The following is a 20,017-nucleotide window of genomic DNA, read 5'->3' on the forward strand; positions in this document are numbered from 1 at the left end:
TTCATCAAGTCGAAAATCATGGTACTATGATAAGGCATTTAAAGTGGCACGTGAGAATATAAACCCAGAACCGATATATACATACAGTGTGTGTGTGTGTGTGTATATATACAGTATATATATATATATATATATATATATATATATATATATATATATTTATATATTAGAGCTGTCAGTTTGTCACATTATTATCGGCATTAATTTAAATGAATTTTAATGTGATTAATTTTTTTCTCGCGAGATTAATGTGGCACACGTCACAGCGGATGTTACATTGCTCTATAAATAAACCAGAAACAAAACAAGCGCGCTGCACAGGTCCACGCCCATGTCTGTATTGCCAGCCAAGGCAGTGCGAGACACCGAAAACGGATACTGAAAGAGTTTATGAATGGAAAGTTTACGTTTAAAAAGAAGCCATAGCTACATGTATGGCTACTGCATGCAAGCCTATAATTAATCGTGATTACTGACACATTTCATTTCTAAGTTTTTATATTTTTTTGGTCTGTCTGAGACGAGGGGGCGGAGTACTCACATAAGCTGTGTGCTTGGCCATTAAGTGGTATTTCAGATTCGACATGCTATGATGATAGCTCAGTTTACGACTATAAAACATCCAGGTAACTTTCGTCTTGTCAGTGGAACCGTGTGGCAACTTTTTAAAAGTGAACTTTCCATTAATAAACTCTTTAAGTATCCGTTTTCGGTGTTTCGCACTGCCATGGCTGGCAAAACAGACATGGGCATGGACCTGTGCAGCGTGCTTTTGTTTCTGGTTTATTTATAGAGCATCGTAACATCTGCTGTGACTTGTTGCAACATTATTCTCGCGATAAAAAATGTAATCATGTTAAAATGTATTTAAATTAATGCCGATATTAACACGCTAAACTGACAGCACTCATATATATATATATATATACTATACAGTATATTTCCATCATTCGTCAGCAAAATTGGAGTCCATTGGTCACCCGCGACTCTTGTGAGGATAAAGCGGATCAGTAAATGGATAGATTGATGGACCTTCCGTCATTACTGACAAAATGCCCAGCACAGTTAATAAATAATATACGATTACATATAACGAATGCACTTTAAAACAATATTAAATAAAAAACAAAACAGAAACTACAGCACATCTCAAAAACATTCTCTATTCGGGTGTCAGTACTTTGGAATGCCCTATTCGAAAATGAGAACAGCTCCCTCGGTAGAAATCTTGACTCAAGACCTTTTTATACTTTGGAATTTAATTAAATATATGTAGGCCTGTTTTACTGCTGCTTCTCCTCTCTACTGACCACGCCTCTCCTGTATGGATGGCGGGCTCGGTGTCAATGATCAAAACTGAGGCTGTTGTTGCATGGATTCTGCACCAACAAACCTGGACAAGATCTGCAGCCTGTTTACCCTGGAAGTGGGATCTCTCCAACTGTGGTCCCTCTTCAAATTTTTTTTCTTTATTTAATTTTCACTTGCCTGGTTGGTGGGTGGTTAGATCAGTGTATGTTGCTAATCTTTGCCAGGTCTGTGGCTGTAAAGCCCTTTGAGACTGTGATTAAGGGCATACAAATGACTTGACTTGAGCATGCCATAAAGATACAAAAATGCAGCCTATCTCAAGCACAGTGTTCAAGAACTAAAAATCAAGGAACTCTAAAATCTTACCAAAATTTCCTCCATTAATGGCCTCTGCTTCTTGTGTTACACTCAGCGAGATGGGTTCCATGAATTCAACGCCCAGGCCATTGGTCAGGCTCTCCAATGTCTCCAGATACTTCGTCTTCAGGTCATACAGAGTGATGTCGCTGATCCTGACTGTTCGGTGGTTAAATTCACTGAGGAATTTCTTGAAGACATTGTTGATGCGGATCCGGGTCAAAATGTTACGCTGCTTTATGTTTGCATCTAGCGCCGTTGGAATGAAACATCTGTAGCTTTAGAAAAGAAGACAGGCAAAAAAGGACATCTATTGGGAGTATTTTTCACTACACCTCAAACAATTCAAAACCAGTGATGGTTCGTGTCGGTTGCCAAACAAACAACAGAGTAATGGGGATCGCACTGAAGAGGTGGCTGTATTTAAGTCAAGTCAAGTCAAGTCAACAGTATTTATAGAGCACTTTCAAACAGCCATCGCTGCATACAAAGTGCTGTACATGGAGCGATTTAACATATACAATAAACAGTAAGACGAATCAGTAATAAGTAATAAGTAATAAGGCGGTAGAAAGCACCAAGCAGTAAAACCAATAGCAAATCTAAGTCATGCTGAGTCAAACGCCAAAGAATACAAGTGAGTTTTGAGGAGGGCTTTAAAGATGGGCAGCGAGGAGGCTTGCCGAATGTTCAGTGGGAGGTCATTCCAGAGAGATGGACCAGCAACAGAAAAGGCTCGATCCCCTCTGAGCCTCAGTTTAGTTCTTGGTACGTCTAGCAAAGACTGGTCCACAGACCTGAGGCGCCGGGCAGGGGTGTAGGGGCGTATGAGCTCAGAGAGGTAAGGTGGCGCGAGATTATTCAGAGATTTGAAAACAAAGAGGAGGATCTTAAAAATAATTCTAAAATGAATGGGGAGCCAGTGAAGGGATGCCAAAGTAGGAGTTATATGCTCCCTCTTACGAGTACCAGTCAAGAGGCGAGCAGCGGCATTCTGTACCAGCTGAAGGCGCTTGATGGAGGACTGGCTGACTCCAAAGTACATGGCGTTGCAGTAATCGAGCCGGGATGTGACAAAGGCATGAATTACTGTCTCAAAGTGTTCATGTGAGAGGAGAGGTTTTATTTTGGCCAGCTGTCTTAGGTGAAAGAAGCTGGATTTAACAACGGCACCAATTTGCCGATCGAGTTTGAAATCACTGTCCAGTTTAAGTCCCAAGTTTGAGACCGTTGATTTCAGATAAGGAGATAGGGGGCCCAAGTCTACAGGATGGAATGTACAAGGTCCACTGGGGCCAAACAATATCACCTCTGTCTTCTTTTCGTTGAACTTCAAGAAATTTTGTGCCATCCAGGTTTTGATTTCTTCCAGACAGGATAGGAGTGGCCTTAATGAGAAGGTGTCTTTCTTGCTCAGTGGGACATACAGTAGATCTGGCAGTCATCTGCATAGCAGTGGAAAGGAATACCATGTTTCCTTAAGATGGAACCCAATGGGAGCAGATACAGCGAGAACAGCAGAGGCCCCAGAATTGAGCCCTGTGGAACACCACATGACAGGGGAGCAGTGCGTGATTCAGAGCAGCCAAGGCTGACACAAAAGGTCCTGTCAGCTAGATAGGACCTAAACCAATCAAGAGCACTCCCGCCAATGCCCACCAAGTGCTGCAAACGAGTCAGCAGAATACTGTGATCCACTGTATCAAATGCTGCAGTTAAGTCCAATAAAACCAGACACACGTGGTCTCCAGAGTCATTTGCCAGGAGGATGTCATTAGAAACGCGTAACAGGGCTGACTCCGTGCTATGCATCGTCTTGAAACCTGACTGGAAGACCTCCAAGATGTTATGTTCATCCAAGAAAAGTTTCAACTGCATGTGCACCACTTTTTCCAGAATTTTGGAAATGAAAGGCAGTTTGGATTTATGGCAATCGCTTCCTATGTTCATCAAACTCGACTCAAGATTCTTCTTTTCGCTCCTTAAACAGCTGTGCACCCCTCAACATAGAAAGTTCCACATCTCTCTCTTCAGGCAGCCTGCCCTCACGTGTGTGCACTCCAACCATAAACACTTGATGAATATTCAGTATGAGGGTGGACTTGGACAATTTCATTGGTCCACTGTGGTGTGTTCAGTAATTTCATTGGTCAGACATGATGAAACTATGGGTATATCTATTGGTGGCTTGGAGTTCATCAGTAAAGATGCCTCAATAAACCACGTCACAATAAAGCCGTAGGGTTCAAAGAGAGGGAAAAGGAAATGGCTTATAGTCCAGTGAGGACAGCAATGTCTTCAGTGTCAGCTCTTCAGCAATTAAGGTGTCGCTTCATATCGAAAATCAAACCTCAATAGAGTCTAAACATTCTTTGATGTAAGGAGAGTCTTACTTGAGTGCTTGAGAAGCAGTGGAGAGGGGCATGTCCATGCGCATGGCGTAATGGGTAATAGCGAGCACAGCCATTCCCAGACATTCATTTTCGATCTCGCGCTGCTCTTCCTCAGACGTGCATGTTCGAAGGGGCACCATACCTGTGTGAAAATCATGCTGGCCCTGGAAAACAAAAGCCAAAATGAGGAGCTTGATGGATAGATGGTTAGATAGATGGATATGGATATACAGGTAGATGAGTGTAGTTGGACACAAATTGACAGAGGTCTGAGATAGTGGATGGGCCGGATGAGGCCCATGGACCTGACTGTACCGAGCTTTGGACTACCTGTACATTCATCCGGGTTTATTTTTCTTAATAACCTCTACTAACCAATACTGAGTACTCAGAGTTCCTCTCACCCGACGAAAACATGCATGGTAAGCCAATTTTAAATTGTCAATTGAATTTATCCACGTATGGTCTGCAATTGGCTGGACACCAGTCCAGGTGTCTCACTTATCAGAGTGTGCAGCATTCATATTGTGTATGTAACGCATAGGTGTACGACAACAACAAAACGTCAGACCTATCAAAACGTGCCTACACCCACTTGTATTACATTTTAATTTATTCATGTGTGGTACAAAATAAATAAATAAAGGAGCCGTGCTGGTCAATGGTCATAGCTTTGTGAAGAATGAATTACAGTATGACAATACTTATCAGCACAGTGGAAACAAGAAAGGTAATATTGCTTGGTGGCCTTCGTAGCGTGCAAAAAAGGACAACAAACACAACAAGCAGGACATAGAAAAAAAAGTCTGACTTGAAAGTAGATTTTTCTTTTCCCTCATTTTATGTGGCCTCAATGTTTCATGAGACGGAAACCCATACTAGCTCAGCAGCTGTCTTCCTGCTCAGAACCCCTATGCTCCCTTCGCTTATCTGCTCTGCTGTAACCTTTTTCTCTCCTCATCTTCTAAACAATGACCCGTCAAATCGCACTTGTTGCGATTTTTTTTTTTAAGTGATTCATCAAATTATATTGGAAATGCAATTATTTGTTCAACACTAGTTTTCAGTGAAAACACTAGTTTTCAGTGTCCAGTGGGAGAAGTTAATCCAGACTTGATCGCTTGATGGAATACCAGCCGCACCCTCCCTTCCCTCTGACTAATGTGCACGCATTTATGGACACTCCCACCTCCAATGATTTACTGATTTAAAATGAATTACTTACCCTATCACCTTTTCGTGCCCAACTTTGTATTTTTGTATATGCTTAAATCTAGTAAAGTCATTAACTTTGAGATGAAGATAATAAAATAAAAGCTAAATAAAAATAAGAATAACTGTTGATTATTTGCATATGGTCACCTCACATGTTGCTAAACACAACCGGTGGCAATGTCAACTTTGCCTGACTATGGACACCTCCACAGCAATGTACTTTGCAACCACTTTGTTCCACTGGCATTTGATGTCACCCATTATCTGAAATTGCTTATCCTCACAAGGGTTGCGGGCGCGTAGGACCCGAGCTCTCTTTGGGCAGTAGGGGGGGATTAACTCACAACTGGTAGCCAGCCAACCTCAGTGTTTGCGACGCTGAGCTTACTTAAGTACAGGTAAATAATGAAAAGACAGTCACAGTGCCCGCTATGGCATGCCTGCATATTTACGCCTTTGTTGAGTGAGTGAGTGAGTGAGTGAGTGAGTGAGTGAGTGAGTGAGTGAGTGAGTGAGTGAGTGAGTGAGTGAGTGAGTGAGTGAGTGAGTGAGTGAGTGAGTGAGTGAGTGAGTGAGTGAGTGAGTGAGTGAGTGAGTGAAATCCATCCCCGTCAGATATGCTCTGACGGCGACACTGGTCCAAAATGAACCCCACCTGTCGCAGGAGAACATGCATGCACATTAAATACCTGATAAAACAGGTAGTCAAGAGAGGCAGCATCCAGGAGTGGTGCTCCTTCTGGTGTTTTCTGCTGGCTCAAACCTCCTTTAAGTTTGCTGATGCAGTGTCGCCACACAGGAGACTCACCTTCATTGGTACCATGCCAATTTCGGAAAAAGAACCTGAGAGTCAAAGTAAATAGGAATAAAACAGTTTAGTGAGAAATATTTACTGTACAAGTCATTTAAAATGTACTTCATTGCATTGAATCTATTCATTTAGCCTGTTCACATCGAAATGTACAGGTATATCCACATATAAATGTTGTCAATACACACTCATATTCTCCTAGTTTTTCATCCTTTTTCCTTCAAGGCTTTGGTCCACATTGATATAAATGAATAATACATTATTTTATTAAACTGTGATCATGTGACTGCAGAGGCTATAATGTACGAGTACAGCGAACTCATTTTTATTACCGGGTTTGGTGCTTTATGCTGCTTCAAGCAATCATTAAAAGCTGTAACATGATGTAAAAGATGTCATTAACAAAAGGTTGGCTGTTTGTTTTTGTTGTTGTTTGATAGTATGGAAAATAAGATACAGTGGGGTAAGACATTTTCACAAGTCCTTAACATGTGTGAGACTTGTGCTTTTTGCACATGAGATTTTCTGTACCCCAACTTTTCTAAACAGAGCAAAGCAGAATGTGCAGAGAAATATGTGCAATCCAGACTAGGCTCATTTTCTCTTCCCTTTCTGCATGACCTATTGCTTTAATACAATCCAACTAAGGAGGGACAGTATCACATTTATACGTCAGGTATAATTTTTATAAGGGCAATACAGGGCAACAAAACAAATAGAGGTCAACCAGCACCCTGGAACAAAACTAGTCTCACCTCAAAAGGTTTTTGTTTTGAGGTGTTCTGGATGATTACCATGCATCATATGAACAATCTGAAATGCAATGCAAAGGACACAAGTCAATCTTACCTCATGCGATAGTGTAACCTAATATTGGTCTCATCTGTGATCTTGAATTCATAGTTTGGTGGGCACCACATGCCTGTCACATCATTGTATAGGCCAAAGAGATTGTGGCACAATGGAGAAATAGCTGATGAAAGGGAAATAAATCAGAAAAACAATCAAAGTCAGACCTTTTGTCGAGACCATTCAATATACAACATTTTCACTCATATCATTCATATTCTGAAATATATACACCCAACAAAAATAAATGCCACATGACTATTTTTCATGAGCTGAACTAAAAAATGGAAACCCTTTTCACTATATTAAAAAAAATTCTCTTAAATATTGCTCATGAATCAGTTTAAATCTTTTGCTGATGAGCATTTTTCCTTGGGAAGTTGGTCCACATCACTTCAACGGATGTGCAAAGCTGCAGCGTAATGGCAGGAAATGGAACACGTTGAATCAATCAAGCAAATTATCTAGAGAGCACTTTTCATACATGATCATGTACACAAATAACTTCACAACAATGTTTATATTAACAATTCACATGACAATCAGCTCATCACATGACACTATGCTGTAGTGTACTGTGACAAAACAATGAGAGTATGCTAGTAATTTACTTTAGCATACATTTAAACACATGAGCATTCTCATCAGCAAAGATTGGGAACCTGGAGCACCAGAACGATAAGATATCCTTTAATTGTCCCACATTGGGGAAATTTAAAGTCTACAGCAGCAAGATTGGGTAGAAAGAAGAAAAATAAAGTCTTCGCATTCACAAAATGAATATTGTTTCGATGTACACCGTTCAATTAAGTGCAATGCAGAAGACTCATTTTAAAAACAGTACACATGAGCTATGATAGTGATGTTCCTGCAATTAACACGCTGCAAAAGTGCATCCCAAGCCTCTGCATCAGGTCTCTATGAAAGTAAGCAGTCATTTCCTTTTCACAAACGCTTGTATCTACTTTCCTTTTCTGTTTTGTTCATGTTTGGGGCCGTAATGGCTGTTGCTCATCGGGGTATGTGTGTGTGCTTGCGTACGAGTGTGCGCATGTGTGTGTAAGTGTGCATGTGCAACGGCTCGATCATGGTAGGTTGATTGCTTGAAAAGTAGATCTTCGGTCCAAAAAAGTTTGGGAACCCCTGATCTACAGGATAAATAGTGTCTTTGATAAATGCTGAAAAAGGACTCGGGGGGGGGGGGGGGGGGGGGCGCTTCACTGAAACAGGGCATTGTTTTTGCCAGCTAAATAATAGTCTCTTACAGCATTTCTTTGCAGCCTCCACACACAGATCCTCTGAAGTGTAGCAACCTTTGAAGAACTCCAGCTGATGTACGTCTGGTAAGTAGAAATGGATTTCCAAACCCCAAGAGGAAGAAGAAGAAGAGGCGAGTTGGGCCCTGCTGTTGGATCTCTTCATTTTCCCACAGAGGAGCCTGCTCAACTCCATCATCCAATGAAGTGGCATTCAGACCCTGAATTGGGGTTTGACAACATACATTAAATTACAATGGTTCCATCCACAGACCTTATCATTTAAAAATCATAAAATACTTCCTCAACAAGTTTGGACATGTGCATTAATGAACAGTGGAACCTTGAAATTCAAAGACTCTTTTTGTACAGTTTCAACTCTTTGCCTCTGATGGCAAAAAAGTCAAGTTTGATGATGTCTTGTCCATGGAAACCAAGACAACGAAAGTCTTTGTACAACGCTGAAATTTATTTCAGTGTTTATAACAGTGCTAACTTGTATCTTATAATGAACTGTTTTGATGCCCGTTTTGCTGAGGACGGACGGGATTTTCTTTTTTTATAATTCCGGATGAAGTACGGACAGAATTGAGTTTTCGTTCATCAGTGTCATCAACCATATGACATCACAAATCTACAACCCTTGTTTGCCTCGAATACAAATATTTTATGTATGTCTATTCCTTTGCATATAAACCTTAATGGTTGTGGGGTTTTTTTTTATTTCGGTGAAATTGTTTATATTCAACACAGTCTTGTGTATTTGTTCACAGGTCTGAGTTGAATATGAACAGGGCTGCTTCCATTTATTATATATGGAAACGCTTTGTGTTTCTTCTGACAGTATGCGCCAAAGAGCAGTAATCTGCCAATAAACCAAGAGGAAGAAGAAGGAGAAACAAGAAACAGAAGCAGAGGACAAACATCTAAAGACAAGAATAGGTATGCAAGCTACTTGGCTTGACTGACGACTTGAATAATGGACGGACTGATGGTGACATTTACTGATGGTATTACCATCAGTAAATGTCACCATGGTTAAAATAACATGACTGATTGACGGATTTACTATTACAGTTTGGTTCGGCTTGAAAAAAATGAATAACTGACAATGATGAATGATGGAAGGGTGCCTAGGCCACTGACGGATGACGAAAAAGTGACCAACAAAATTTTGGAAAATGCCCACCTCTGGAACTTTCAGTAGGACATCCGAATACCAAATTATTGTAGCTGCAGCTCGACATTCAACGTACAGTTTCAATGAAAAAAAAAAAAACGGGGAAAAGGGGGGAGATGAATCCAGGAAGAATCCAAAATATGAATGAGTATTCGGAGAAAAAAAGGAAACAAAAATATGCGAATATACAAATTTTTTGGTGTTTAACTGCAAATATGCAGAGGCCCGCTGTAGTTTTTAGTTGTAATATCACCCATCATCATCAGATGGCAAGTCCTGGTTTCTTTTGGACCAGATCTTATTTACCTTAATCTGAAGGGCTATGATGAAACAATAAGGTGTGTGACTTCCTGTAAGACACCAGAAGTAGCGGCGAGGTATTTCTTACAGCAAGTTTAGTTTCACAGTGCTTTTTTTATATTAACATTTTTCATTTCATTTATAATCCCCCATCTCTGCAACATATCGGATTTTATTAACAGCATTTTGTCATGAAACTGTAGTGAGTGCCAATGGAGAGGAAGACATTATCCTCATAAAATCTAAAATATTATGTGATTGTTCTAATATTATGGGTGGTTTAAGTTAGTTGACACTAGTAGAGATTCTTGCATAATTCCTTTGTGAAGATTGATTGCAGTTTTATGACATCAAGTGACACAAAGCTTGTTTACATCCAGCGATTACATGTGGTTAACATGCAATGGGAAGTAGTGGGTTTGGCCGGCTCCTGTCTATGAAAATAAAGCCGCTTAACAAAACACGACCAACTTTATTGCTGTGAAGGTACTGATATGCCCCAGAACTTTTGAGATTGCTCATCGACTCACGTTTGAAGAGACAGAGTTCAGAAAGTAGTTAAACATGTGACTGCACGTACTTGCTTATGTCATCATCCAACCCAACATTAATAGGAAGCAGGATTCAAATGTTTTCTCTCATAAGTTGCAATAGCTGGCGTTGCCATATTGTTAAAAGTCTGTAACGATCATAGAAAGTGGACTTACACAAACAGTTTACCTGTAAACAAAAGGCCATTTAAGGTTCAGACCAGAAGTTGCGCGGATAATTCAGGCAAAAGGGGCGTTCACACGGCACACATTTGCATCGGTGCTGCACTGACGTATTTTGTTGCGATATATCTTACACCGGTGTACATTTTGTGGAGCGTTAACACATAAAAAGCTGCTTACTAAAGAGAAGCGCGTTAACCCCGGTGCAGCCCCACTTGCCTTCACACGGCAGTTTCTGCGGCTGTGCAATACGAAATAAAACATGCGCATGCGTAACATGTACTTCCTTTTCCCTGTCTTGTTTGTGACATATTGAAAAAACGTGATTTATATTTCTCCAGACAAATCAACGCTGTGGTCTATCAGACACTGTAAAAGGATGAGACAAGAGAGAAAGGAAAGATGACAGAAGTCCAACAGAGCACGAAAGCAACGCATTCAATACCCGTACACAATCAACTCTTCTCAGGCGTAGCGAGTCTACCTCTGTAGCGTTCACACGTCCCATTTCATATCGGTGCTGCCTCGCAAACTAGCATTTACATCGGAGTAAATTTTTAAACCACCTCCTGAGCAGGGTTAAATTTGCCCCAGTTTAAGCCGTTTTCAGGGGCTACACCAGTATAACTTTGTACGTGTGAACGCTCTACGGAGGCAGCCTCGGTGCTACACCGGAGTAAAAGTTGCCGTATGAACACCCCTAAAGGCTCAAGGGGCATATGAATATGGTGGAAACTGCCCTATATTAAAACCTAAGTAGTCATAAGGCAAGAGTTCAGAGTAAACATGGCGAAGCTTCATTTCGTTGTGATGCTGCACACAAATGGAATACATTGTCAACAGAAGTCAACCTCAAATACAAATGCTTTTAGATCCAGGTTCGAAACTTGTTGCTTTTTTCCACCCATGCCTTTGACTACGGTCTTCTAAACATTTTTTTAAACGTGGTTTATTTTAGTTATTTTACAAAATCAACTCTTATTTCTGATTTATTTATTACTTTTACATATTTGAAAGTTTTCTGTTAATGTGTTTAAATGTTATCAATTTACGTTCTTTTAGCCATTTTTGTAAGCTACTTTTGTTTTCTTTGCTTCTGAATGTCATTAACTACTAGTAGATTGTGGTCTTCTAATTTTGAGAGCTCAGTCCCCAAAAAAATTTCAAGGCTGTTTTTTGTGCCAGTCCATCCCTGCAAGGAAGGCAGGAAGTGTATAAGTACTCCAATACTTCTGCACAAACTCAACCCACTGCAATTGACAATCAAGTACTCATTTTTACAATTATAACAGTACTGATGTTGTCACCTCATCTGGGTTTCGTTGTCAGGACAATTGATAAACGAACATCCCGGTTTCCGCACGAGTACTATTTAACCACACCGTTTGAATATTAGGGGGAAATCATCATACGTGATTTGGCAGGTTCTCAAAAATTAGCCTTTCCAGAAACAAGTGCCCACTGAAAGAGTGCAATACATATACATGATTGCTTACACCAACCGCAGTGTCAACTACAGTGCACTCCGCTTAATAGAACACCATTGGGCCGAAGCGCTTCTGTTCTACTAAGCGGGGTTTCTATTAACCGGAGACACTTTATTAGGTACACCTTCAGACACGTCGACGACCAAGTTATGCACGCAGAAAACCCCCTGCTGACGAGTTAGAAGAGAGATTTCGACTGTGGACGTCCATATCTTTAATCAAACAACAACTTTAATCAACTTCAGTCAAACATCTCAAATCACGAGAAAAATTTCGTTACTTTTGTCTGGAAACAGGAGTCCGTAATTTTGCGGTTGACTTCCCTCTTAATGCGCTGGATAAGAGGGAAGTCCTGGAAACCGCGGGCGTACCTTCTGAGAATCCGGCAATGCATCGTATCGTCTGAGTATGTCCTTCTTATCCGCAGGTGATAGCCCTCGTCTCTTGAATGAAGTTGAAGCCATTGTGACGTGCGTGTGTCTATGTGTGGAGTGACGCGTTCTACCTGTTACTGTATACGGCTAGAACTACCGCGTTTTCTCGCGATAGTGGTACAGTATCGCGATAGCTACACTTCGTCTCTCTCTCGTCTCTTGAATGAAGTTGAAGCCATTGTGACGTGCGTGTGTCTATGTGTGGAGTGACGCGTTCTACCTGTTACTGTATACGGCTAGAACTACCGCGTTTTCTCGCGATAGTGGTACAGTATCGCGATAGCTACACTTCGTCTCTCTCTCGTCTCTTGAATGAAGTTGAAGCCATTGTGACGTGCGTGTGTCTATGTGTGGAGTGACGCGTGCTACCTGTTACTGTATGCGGCTAGAACAACCGCGTTTTCTCGCGATAGTGGTACAGTATCGCGATAGCTACACTTCGTCTCTCTCTCGTCTCTTGAATGAAGTTGAAGCCATTGTGACGTGCGTGTGTCTATGTGTGGAGTGACGCGTTCTACCTGTTACTGTATACGGCTAGAACTACCGCGTTTTCTCGCGATAGTGGTACAGTATCGCGATAGCTACACTTCGTCTCTCTCTCGTCTCTTGAATGAAGTTGAAGCCATTGTGACGTGCGTGTGTCTATGTGTGGAGTGACGCGTGCTACCTGTTACTGTATGCGGCTAGAACAACCGCGTTTTCTCGCGATAGTGGTACAGTATCGCGATAGCTACACTTCGAAAACCACTAGTTTACAATGTTCATTGCTTACGGCCTGTTCTATTAAGCGGAGATCTGTTCTACTAAGCGGAGTATCTTTATAGCAAATTGCATTAGGCAAATCTGTTCCAGAGCCTTTTGCTCTATTAAGCGGATTACTCTATTAACCGGTGTGCTATTAAGCGGAGTGCACTGTACTGGTTTAGTAATTGAGGCATTATTAAATTGGTTGCATTCATTACATAAGATCCCGTTACTGTTATTAACCTTGTCACGTATATAGTAGTGACATCAGCCATCGGCTCGTAACATTGTGATCACTCTCGACACTAGCATCTTCCTGTATGGCTACTGTGAAAGCTGAGACATTTATGAACGGACAGAAGAACATGAACTGCTAGCATTTGAACTCCCCTAGCTTAGTCGACATTATTTAGCCGACTTCGTAAGCCAGTTCGCAAGTAAAGCAAACAAGCTACACTCTACAACACAAAGAGATGGGAAATGACAGCAATGTATGCGAACGTGACATGACGTCAAATGACATTTTTAAAATTATACATTGCGTGATATAGTCGCTTACCAACAAGCTTCTTAGCCAGACAGCTGGCAGCTTACTTCCGTTTCGTTTAAAACATTTGACGCACGGGCAACTTGAGAAAAAAGGGAACTAAGCTGTTTGTAAAGCTTTTAAAAAACATTCATCAGGAATTTGACGACAACGCGTCCAAGAAAAAACATTCAGGAACGAGGCACTTGTTTTCTTTCGGATGTTGTTTCTAAGTTTCGAAGAGATACCAAGACAGAATCTAGCTGAACCTTCCAGACAAGCAATGTCCCCCTTCCCGAAAACCACGCAGCAGCCATGAGAGCACGAACGCTGATTGGCTTTTGGGGCCGTCACTCATGATGACGACATTAATCCTTCGACGCCCTGCCCTGGACAATGCAAAATAATACTACATTGAACATGTTAATTAAACTCGCATATGACATTTATATATTATAGATTATGTTTATCATATTTGTATATAAGTATGACAACAACATTATCACCACTTGTAGGGGACTCAACACAACACAATTTTGCTAAACACGATGCAGGGTTATTCGTAACAATATATATATTACTGTGCTCATTGATTGCAATGCGGAATCTTGTTTTGGCTCATGTTTTGACTCTGCCATATTAGTGGAATGAAACGTATAGATATCTTGAGTGTGTTACATTATAGCAACGCAACTCGTGTTTTACTGGCTCTCTCAATCAATAATATCAAACAACAATAAGACATTATATGCTATACATAATGTTAATAAAGAATACAGTATATATAATAATTATTATTATTATGTATCTTCCTGTCGTGAGTTAAAGCTTAGAGTGAGACAACTGTGTTGTCCGCTAGTACCGGTAGTAGTCTCGTGGAGGGGACTTCCTCGGTAATCAGATCACATGTGACGAGAGGTGGGAATTACGTACTCACACTTAGAACTTAAGTAGTAAAAAGTTAATTCAGTACTTAGCCATGTCCAGTCGCGGGCCGTGCATTTCAACCGTAGGCCTTCAGTGACGTCACATACATTACAACAACAACAAAAACATCTTTCTAACCGCTTGATCCTCACTAGGGTCGCGGGGGGTGCTGGAGCCTATCCCAGCTGTCTCCGGGCAGTAGGCGGGGGACACCCTGAATCGGTTGCCAACCAATCGCAGGGCACACAGAGACGAACAACCATCCACGCTCACACTCACACCTAGGGACAATTCAGAGTGCTCAATCAGCCTGCCATGCATATTTTTGGAATGTGGGAGGAAACCGGAGTACCCGGAGAAAACCCACGCAGGCCCAGGGAGAACATGCAAACTCCACACAGGGAGGCCGGAGCTGGAATCGAACCCGGTACCTCTGCACTGTGAAGCCGACGTGCTAACCACTGGACTACCGGGCCGCCTACAACAACAACAACAACAGTATTTATAGAGCACTTTCAAACAGCCATTGCTGCATACAAAGTGCTGTACATGGAGCGATTTAACATACACAATAAACAGTAAAACGAAATTAACACAATAACAGTATAGGCTCGTCAAGCAGCACTTAATTTCAGGAGCATTTAAAACCATCAAGTATGCATTCTCAATTAAGAGCAGGAAATTAAATGTATAGATATTGTCAAAAATAAAAAGATGATTTAAAGATACTAAATAAAATGTCACCCAAATTACGCTGTGTGATCTTGAACAAGTCTGTCCAATCAATTGCGCAATGTCGCAGTTTCATATAAGACACCAACCAAACAATAACAAAACAAACTATTCTTTGAAAATAAAGTAAACAGATCATTTGCATTTTGAGAATCGGCTACACAACAGACTGACGATGTTGAGCAGCTGAGATTGAACGAACTTTAGTGCACGAAGGTGACTACAATGCGCCATTATAAATTGCAGGTGAGCAGATTTATTTGATACATTTTTGTATCTTTGTCATTTTATTTCGTGACCATTAATTTAATACTCACGAAATAAAATGACAAGAAGAAATGTAAAATAAAATTCATTTACTCACCAATGTAGTGCCTGTTCACTGCGCTGCACATCTACGCGAGTGTCCCCAAACGTTATTAAACGCCCTGTTTGTAAGTGCCCAGCCGTGCTCTGATGTTTCCTTGCTGCCTTGGTAAAACAACTTAAATGGGTAAATCCAGTGTGGCTCCAAACACCAAATCGGTCCGTTGCAAGCAATAGGCATTCCCAGCAGTATAATTTGCAGCGTTTCTCAGAGGCTGTGAGCCACGGGTACCGTTCATAATTGCTCGTCTGAAAATGACGGACAAACCCTTTACCTTGCTGGGACAGGCTAGCTAGCGCAGAAGTTGGGCTACGTCTTCGCACAATATCCAGCTAGTCATGGAAGGTCCGTCTTGAAAATTGTGTGGAAAGTAGTTCCGCAAGCAGCTCAACGTCTTCTTCTTCAGCCATTTTGGGTTAAAATGCAGTGATAGCTCCCTCTAGCAGGCGCTAATCCAATCACCGAACGCGCACGTCCAGTATCGACGTAAGGCATTCGAGCCGGCCCCGGTGCGCAGACTCGTGATCTGATTGGCTATTGCAACCTGACTGTGCCGGTTCATTTACAGCGCACAGGGGCCTGCTCTATTTAATCTGAAGGCCCCGAGCAAGTTTAATTTACCTGGCAACACAAGATATCTGAAATATGATTGGTTAAAAACTCCCCCATAATACATAAGTTATTTATCAAGTGACTTTCAATGTTATTTAAATAACATTTAAATAACATTGAAACATTTTATTTAAATAACATTAAAAGCCACTCGACGAAGTGGAAATAATATGACGTAAAGAATACAAAGAATAATTTTGTTTACATATTTATGAACATAAAATAACATGAATTAAATTTATGTGATTGTATGAATGTTTAGGCCAGCAGAGAAGGCCTTGCTGGCCCTGAGGGTACTTTTACTGAAGTAAAAGTACAGACTTCAGTACTTTTGTACATCAGTACAAAAGTAAACATGCACTTTGACTGTCATTTACAATACTGTATCCGTTTCGGTAACTTGGTACAACAGATTTTTTTTTCTTCAAATTAAGAGGGATCTACTATGGTTGAAGCATATACGCTATCAACGAAAGACAGCCCCATCACTTTACTAATGTTGTGAACTGACTAAAAAAAAAAACATTTGCTAATAATAACAACTGAAAAATGCTTCTTAGTTGAATGGGTTTAGGGATTTGATGGAGAATTTTTGAATGTAAGAAACTTGTGGTTTATAATGTTAGCACATTACAACACATTCACCATGTGTCATTCTTGGGAAACAACATTATCAAACAATTCTTTTAAATAAGGCCATGCCAGGGAATAACTTGATTCCCTGAATCTGCTGCATCTTCTTTGTTAATGAACCTAGTTGATTAATGTTCCTCCATTTTGCTGCTGTCCCTGTTTTCACCACCAAGATCTCAATCACGCATTTACTTCTCTTTTTTTTACACTGTGACGACAAGCGCCGAGATTGAAAAACAAACAAGCCTATTTTGACAAAAGACGGAATAGAAAGTACAGAGTAAAAGAAAAAAGTTGCTAGACAAGGATACTGAAGTAAAGGAGAAGTACCTGTAAATTGCACTCAAGTACAGTGGCAGTGTATTTGTATTTTCTTACTTCTAACAACGGCATAAGACTAAACAAGAGTACCTTGTGAAATATAGTTCATATTAAAAATACTGAGTTAATAAGATGCACATATACATTTGAATAGAAAGTAAGATATATTTATTATAGAAACACAGAACAGAAGAACAGATAATATTGACATTTCACTCCTTATACTGTACTGACTTAATCACATAGTGAACTGAACATGTAAAAGAGTACCGCACACAAGTTTTTGTTTACATAAGTACACACATTTCTCCGCATGCTGCTCCAAAAGAATGTTTGCCGCTTGGTCCGCCGTGTGTCAAGTTGGCAGCCATCCTTCAGTTATCACAGTACTGTACCTTTGATGGGGCCAGCATCAGCACTGTGATAACTGAACCAGGGCAGCCTGTCAAATCTAGAGGTCTCCAGGCGCCTTCCAACCATCATTTGTGGTCTTCTGTTTCACAGGTGCGCAAATAGGTCTTTTCTTTTGCCTATTATACACTGTACTGATAGAACTCAATACAAATAATGTCATACATACAGTAGTACCACCATATGCTTGGTTAAGGGCTGGACAGTATGGTATATGGTTGTGGTAATAAATTAATGACTGTCGTTTTCTTTAGATCAGTGTTTCCAAACTTTATGGGAGAGAAGGAGAATTTTGATGCGTTGGAGATCGGAAGCCGATAAAGGTTCTGATAGACCAGGTAATGTGGACGTGGGTGTACGGGAGAAGATGCATGGCAGAGATTTGAAGTCTGTTGAGGAGATTTGATGGTGTGCCGTACAGGATGCTATTGCAGGATTTAGTGTGAGATGAGATAATGAAATGGATATGGGGTTTCAGCTGCAGAGAAAGAGAGTGGCAAAGGTGCATGATGTTCTTAAGTTGATCGGAAGTTGTTTTTGTAACTTCTTTAATCTGTTGGGAGAAAGTGAGATTGTTGTCCACGATAACACTAATGTTCTGAGAGTGGGGTGGGGGGTGATTTGTCAAAGGAGAGACGAAGGTTTAGGGTTGGTGACGTGAGGGATTTGGGACATATTATGTCAGATTTGGTACAGTTATATTTGAGAAAATTACTTTGCATCCAGGAACTAATATCAGAAAGGCAGTTTGAGAGGTTGGAGTGGGCCTGATGGTCAATGGATTTGACAGATAAGTAAATGTGTATGTTATTGGCATAAGACTGAAAGTGGAGGCCATGGTGATGGATAATCTGCAGAAACCCAGTGCAGAGTCCTGAGGGACACATTGGTACAGAAGGACAGCAGAGGAGGAGCAGCTATTGATACAAATGAATTGTTTTCGGTCTGCAAGGTATGATGTCTGCCATGTGAATGCATTCCCCGTGATGTGGATAAAAGGTTTAAGACGGTGAAGCAGAATGAAATGGCGAATTGTATCGAAAGCGGCAGAGATCTTACGCAGGATGGAGAATAGGCCAGAGTCAGAGGAGAGGCGCGCATTGATGACTTTGAGAAGGGCAGTGTCTGTGCTATGGTGAGTAGAGAAGTCAGATTATTAAATTATTCATAAAGGGCAGTGTTGGTGTGATGGGTCTTGGTTAAGGAGGCAACAACACGTTCAAGGATTTTAGAAAGGAAGGGCAAGTTTGATCTGGCCTGAAAGTTATTAAAATCGTCAAGATCGCGTCCAGGTTTCTCGAGGATGGAGGTAATGGGGGCCAGTTTGAGAGACTGAAGGACAGTGGGAAAGCTAGAGAGGAATTAGCAATTCTGGTAATAAATGAGGGGCGACAGGATGGCGTCTAGTAAATGTGGAGGATTTCATGGAAGTGATGAAGGGGGCAGTGTGGAAAGGGAGTTGGAAATTGAATCCATTGTTTAGCTACTGGGCTAAACAAGTCCAGTGGTTAGCACGTCGGCTTCACAGTGCAGAGGTACCGGGTTTGATTCCAGCTCCGGCCTCCCTGTGTGGAGTTTGCATGTTCTCCCCGGGCCTGCGTGGGTTTTCTCCGGGTACTCCGGTTTCCTCCCACATTCCAAAAATATGCATGGCAGGCTGATTGAACACTCTGAATTGTCCCTGGGTGTGAGTGTGAGCGTGGATGGTTGTTCGTCTCTGTGTGCCCTGCGATTGGTTGGCAACCGATTCAGGGTGTCCCCCGCCTACTGCCCGGAGACAGCTAGGATTGGCTCCAGCACCCCCCGCGACCCTAGTGAAGATCAAGCGGCTCGGAAGATGAATGAATGAATGAATGTTTAGCTACTGGGGGTTGAATGGCGCAATACTTCTTACCGCCAGGTGTCGCATATTGGGACTTGTGGTGCATATTTTGAGCAAAGAAAAAATAATTACTTAAATGTGACAAGATCACCATAACCTTAAAAACACAACGACATTTCACAAATGTATTCACTAAAAATAAAAGCTAATTTAAATTAAATATTCCTGATTTATTTTCCAAAGTCACAGAGAGCTACAGCAGAAGGATGAAAGCCACAAGTCGTCGCTCTGGAGTCAGAAGTTGCCTACCCATGGATTAACCCATCATGTTCTTGATGTCTCTCACAAGGCCACACCCACTTTAAAGGGACACAGATCCTGTGCACAACCGTGACTTCTCGTCGTTCCAACATACAGTTAATAAGTTGAATAAAAAAGCTGTACATTTCCTTACACTCTCTACTATTATATTTTCATACAATACACTGCTATTTGTCTTGATTAAAACCCCTATGGTGGATTTTGTGGGCTGGAAAAAAATTATGGAATTCCTATTCATGTCACATTTCGGTTTTTCGGTCTGGCCAGCGGGTGGCAGGAGCGGTCTCTCTAGCAC

General features: G+C 41.2%; 1 protein-coding gene across 4 annotated transcripts in view; it reads right to left on the reverse strand.

The window, feature by feature from the left end:
- The window catches only part of jak1 (Janus kinase 1), a 43,298-nt gene that overhangs the window by 21,731 nt on the left and 1,550 nt on the right, over positions 1 to 20,017 (reverse strand). For 3 of the 4 annotated variants that reach the window (XM_052073327.1, XM_052073326.1, XM_052073325.1), the window contains 5 exons: positions 8,202 to 8,413; positions 6,937 to 7,060; positions 5,966 to 6,119; positions 4,062 to 4,225; positions 1,678 to 1,946 (listed from right to left, as the gene is read on the reverse strand). In XM_052073327.1, coding sequence (XP_051929287.1) covers positions 1,678 to 1,946; positions 4,062 to 4,225; positions 5,966 to 6,119; positions 6,937 to 7,060; positions 8,202 to 8,406 — 916 coding nt within the window. In that variant the 5' untranslated portion in view covers positions 8,407 to 8,413. Of the gene's footprint in view, positions 1 to 1,677; positions 1,947 to 4,061; positions 4,226 to 5,965; positions 6,120 to 6,936; positions 7,061 to 8,201; positions 8,414 to 13,609; positions 13,888 to 20,017 lie in introns of those variants that run through there. The other variant, XM_052073324.1, reaches the window with a different exon arrangement.

This window comes from Hippocampus zosterae, chromosome 8 (genome assembly GCF_025434085.1).
Source record: "Hippocampus zosterae strain Florida chromosome 8, ASM2543408v3, whole genome shotgun sequence".
NCBI classification, from domain to species: Eukaryota; Metazoa; Chordata; class Actinopteri; order Syngnathiformes; family Syngnathidae; genus Hippocampus; species Hippocampus zosterae.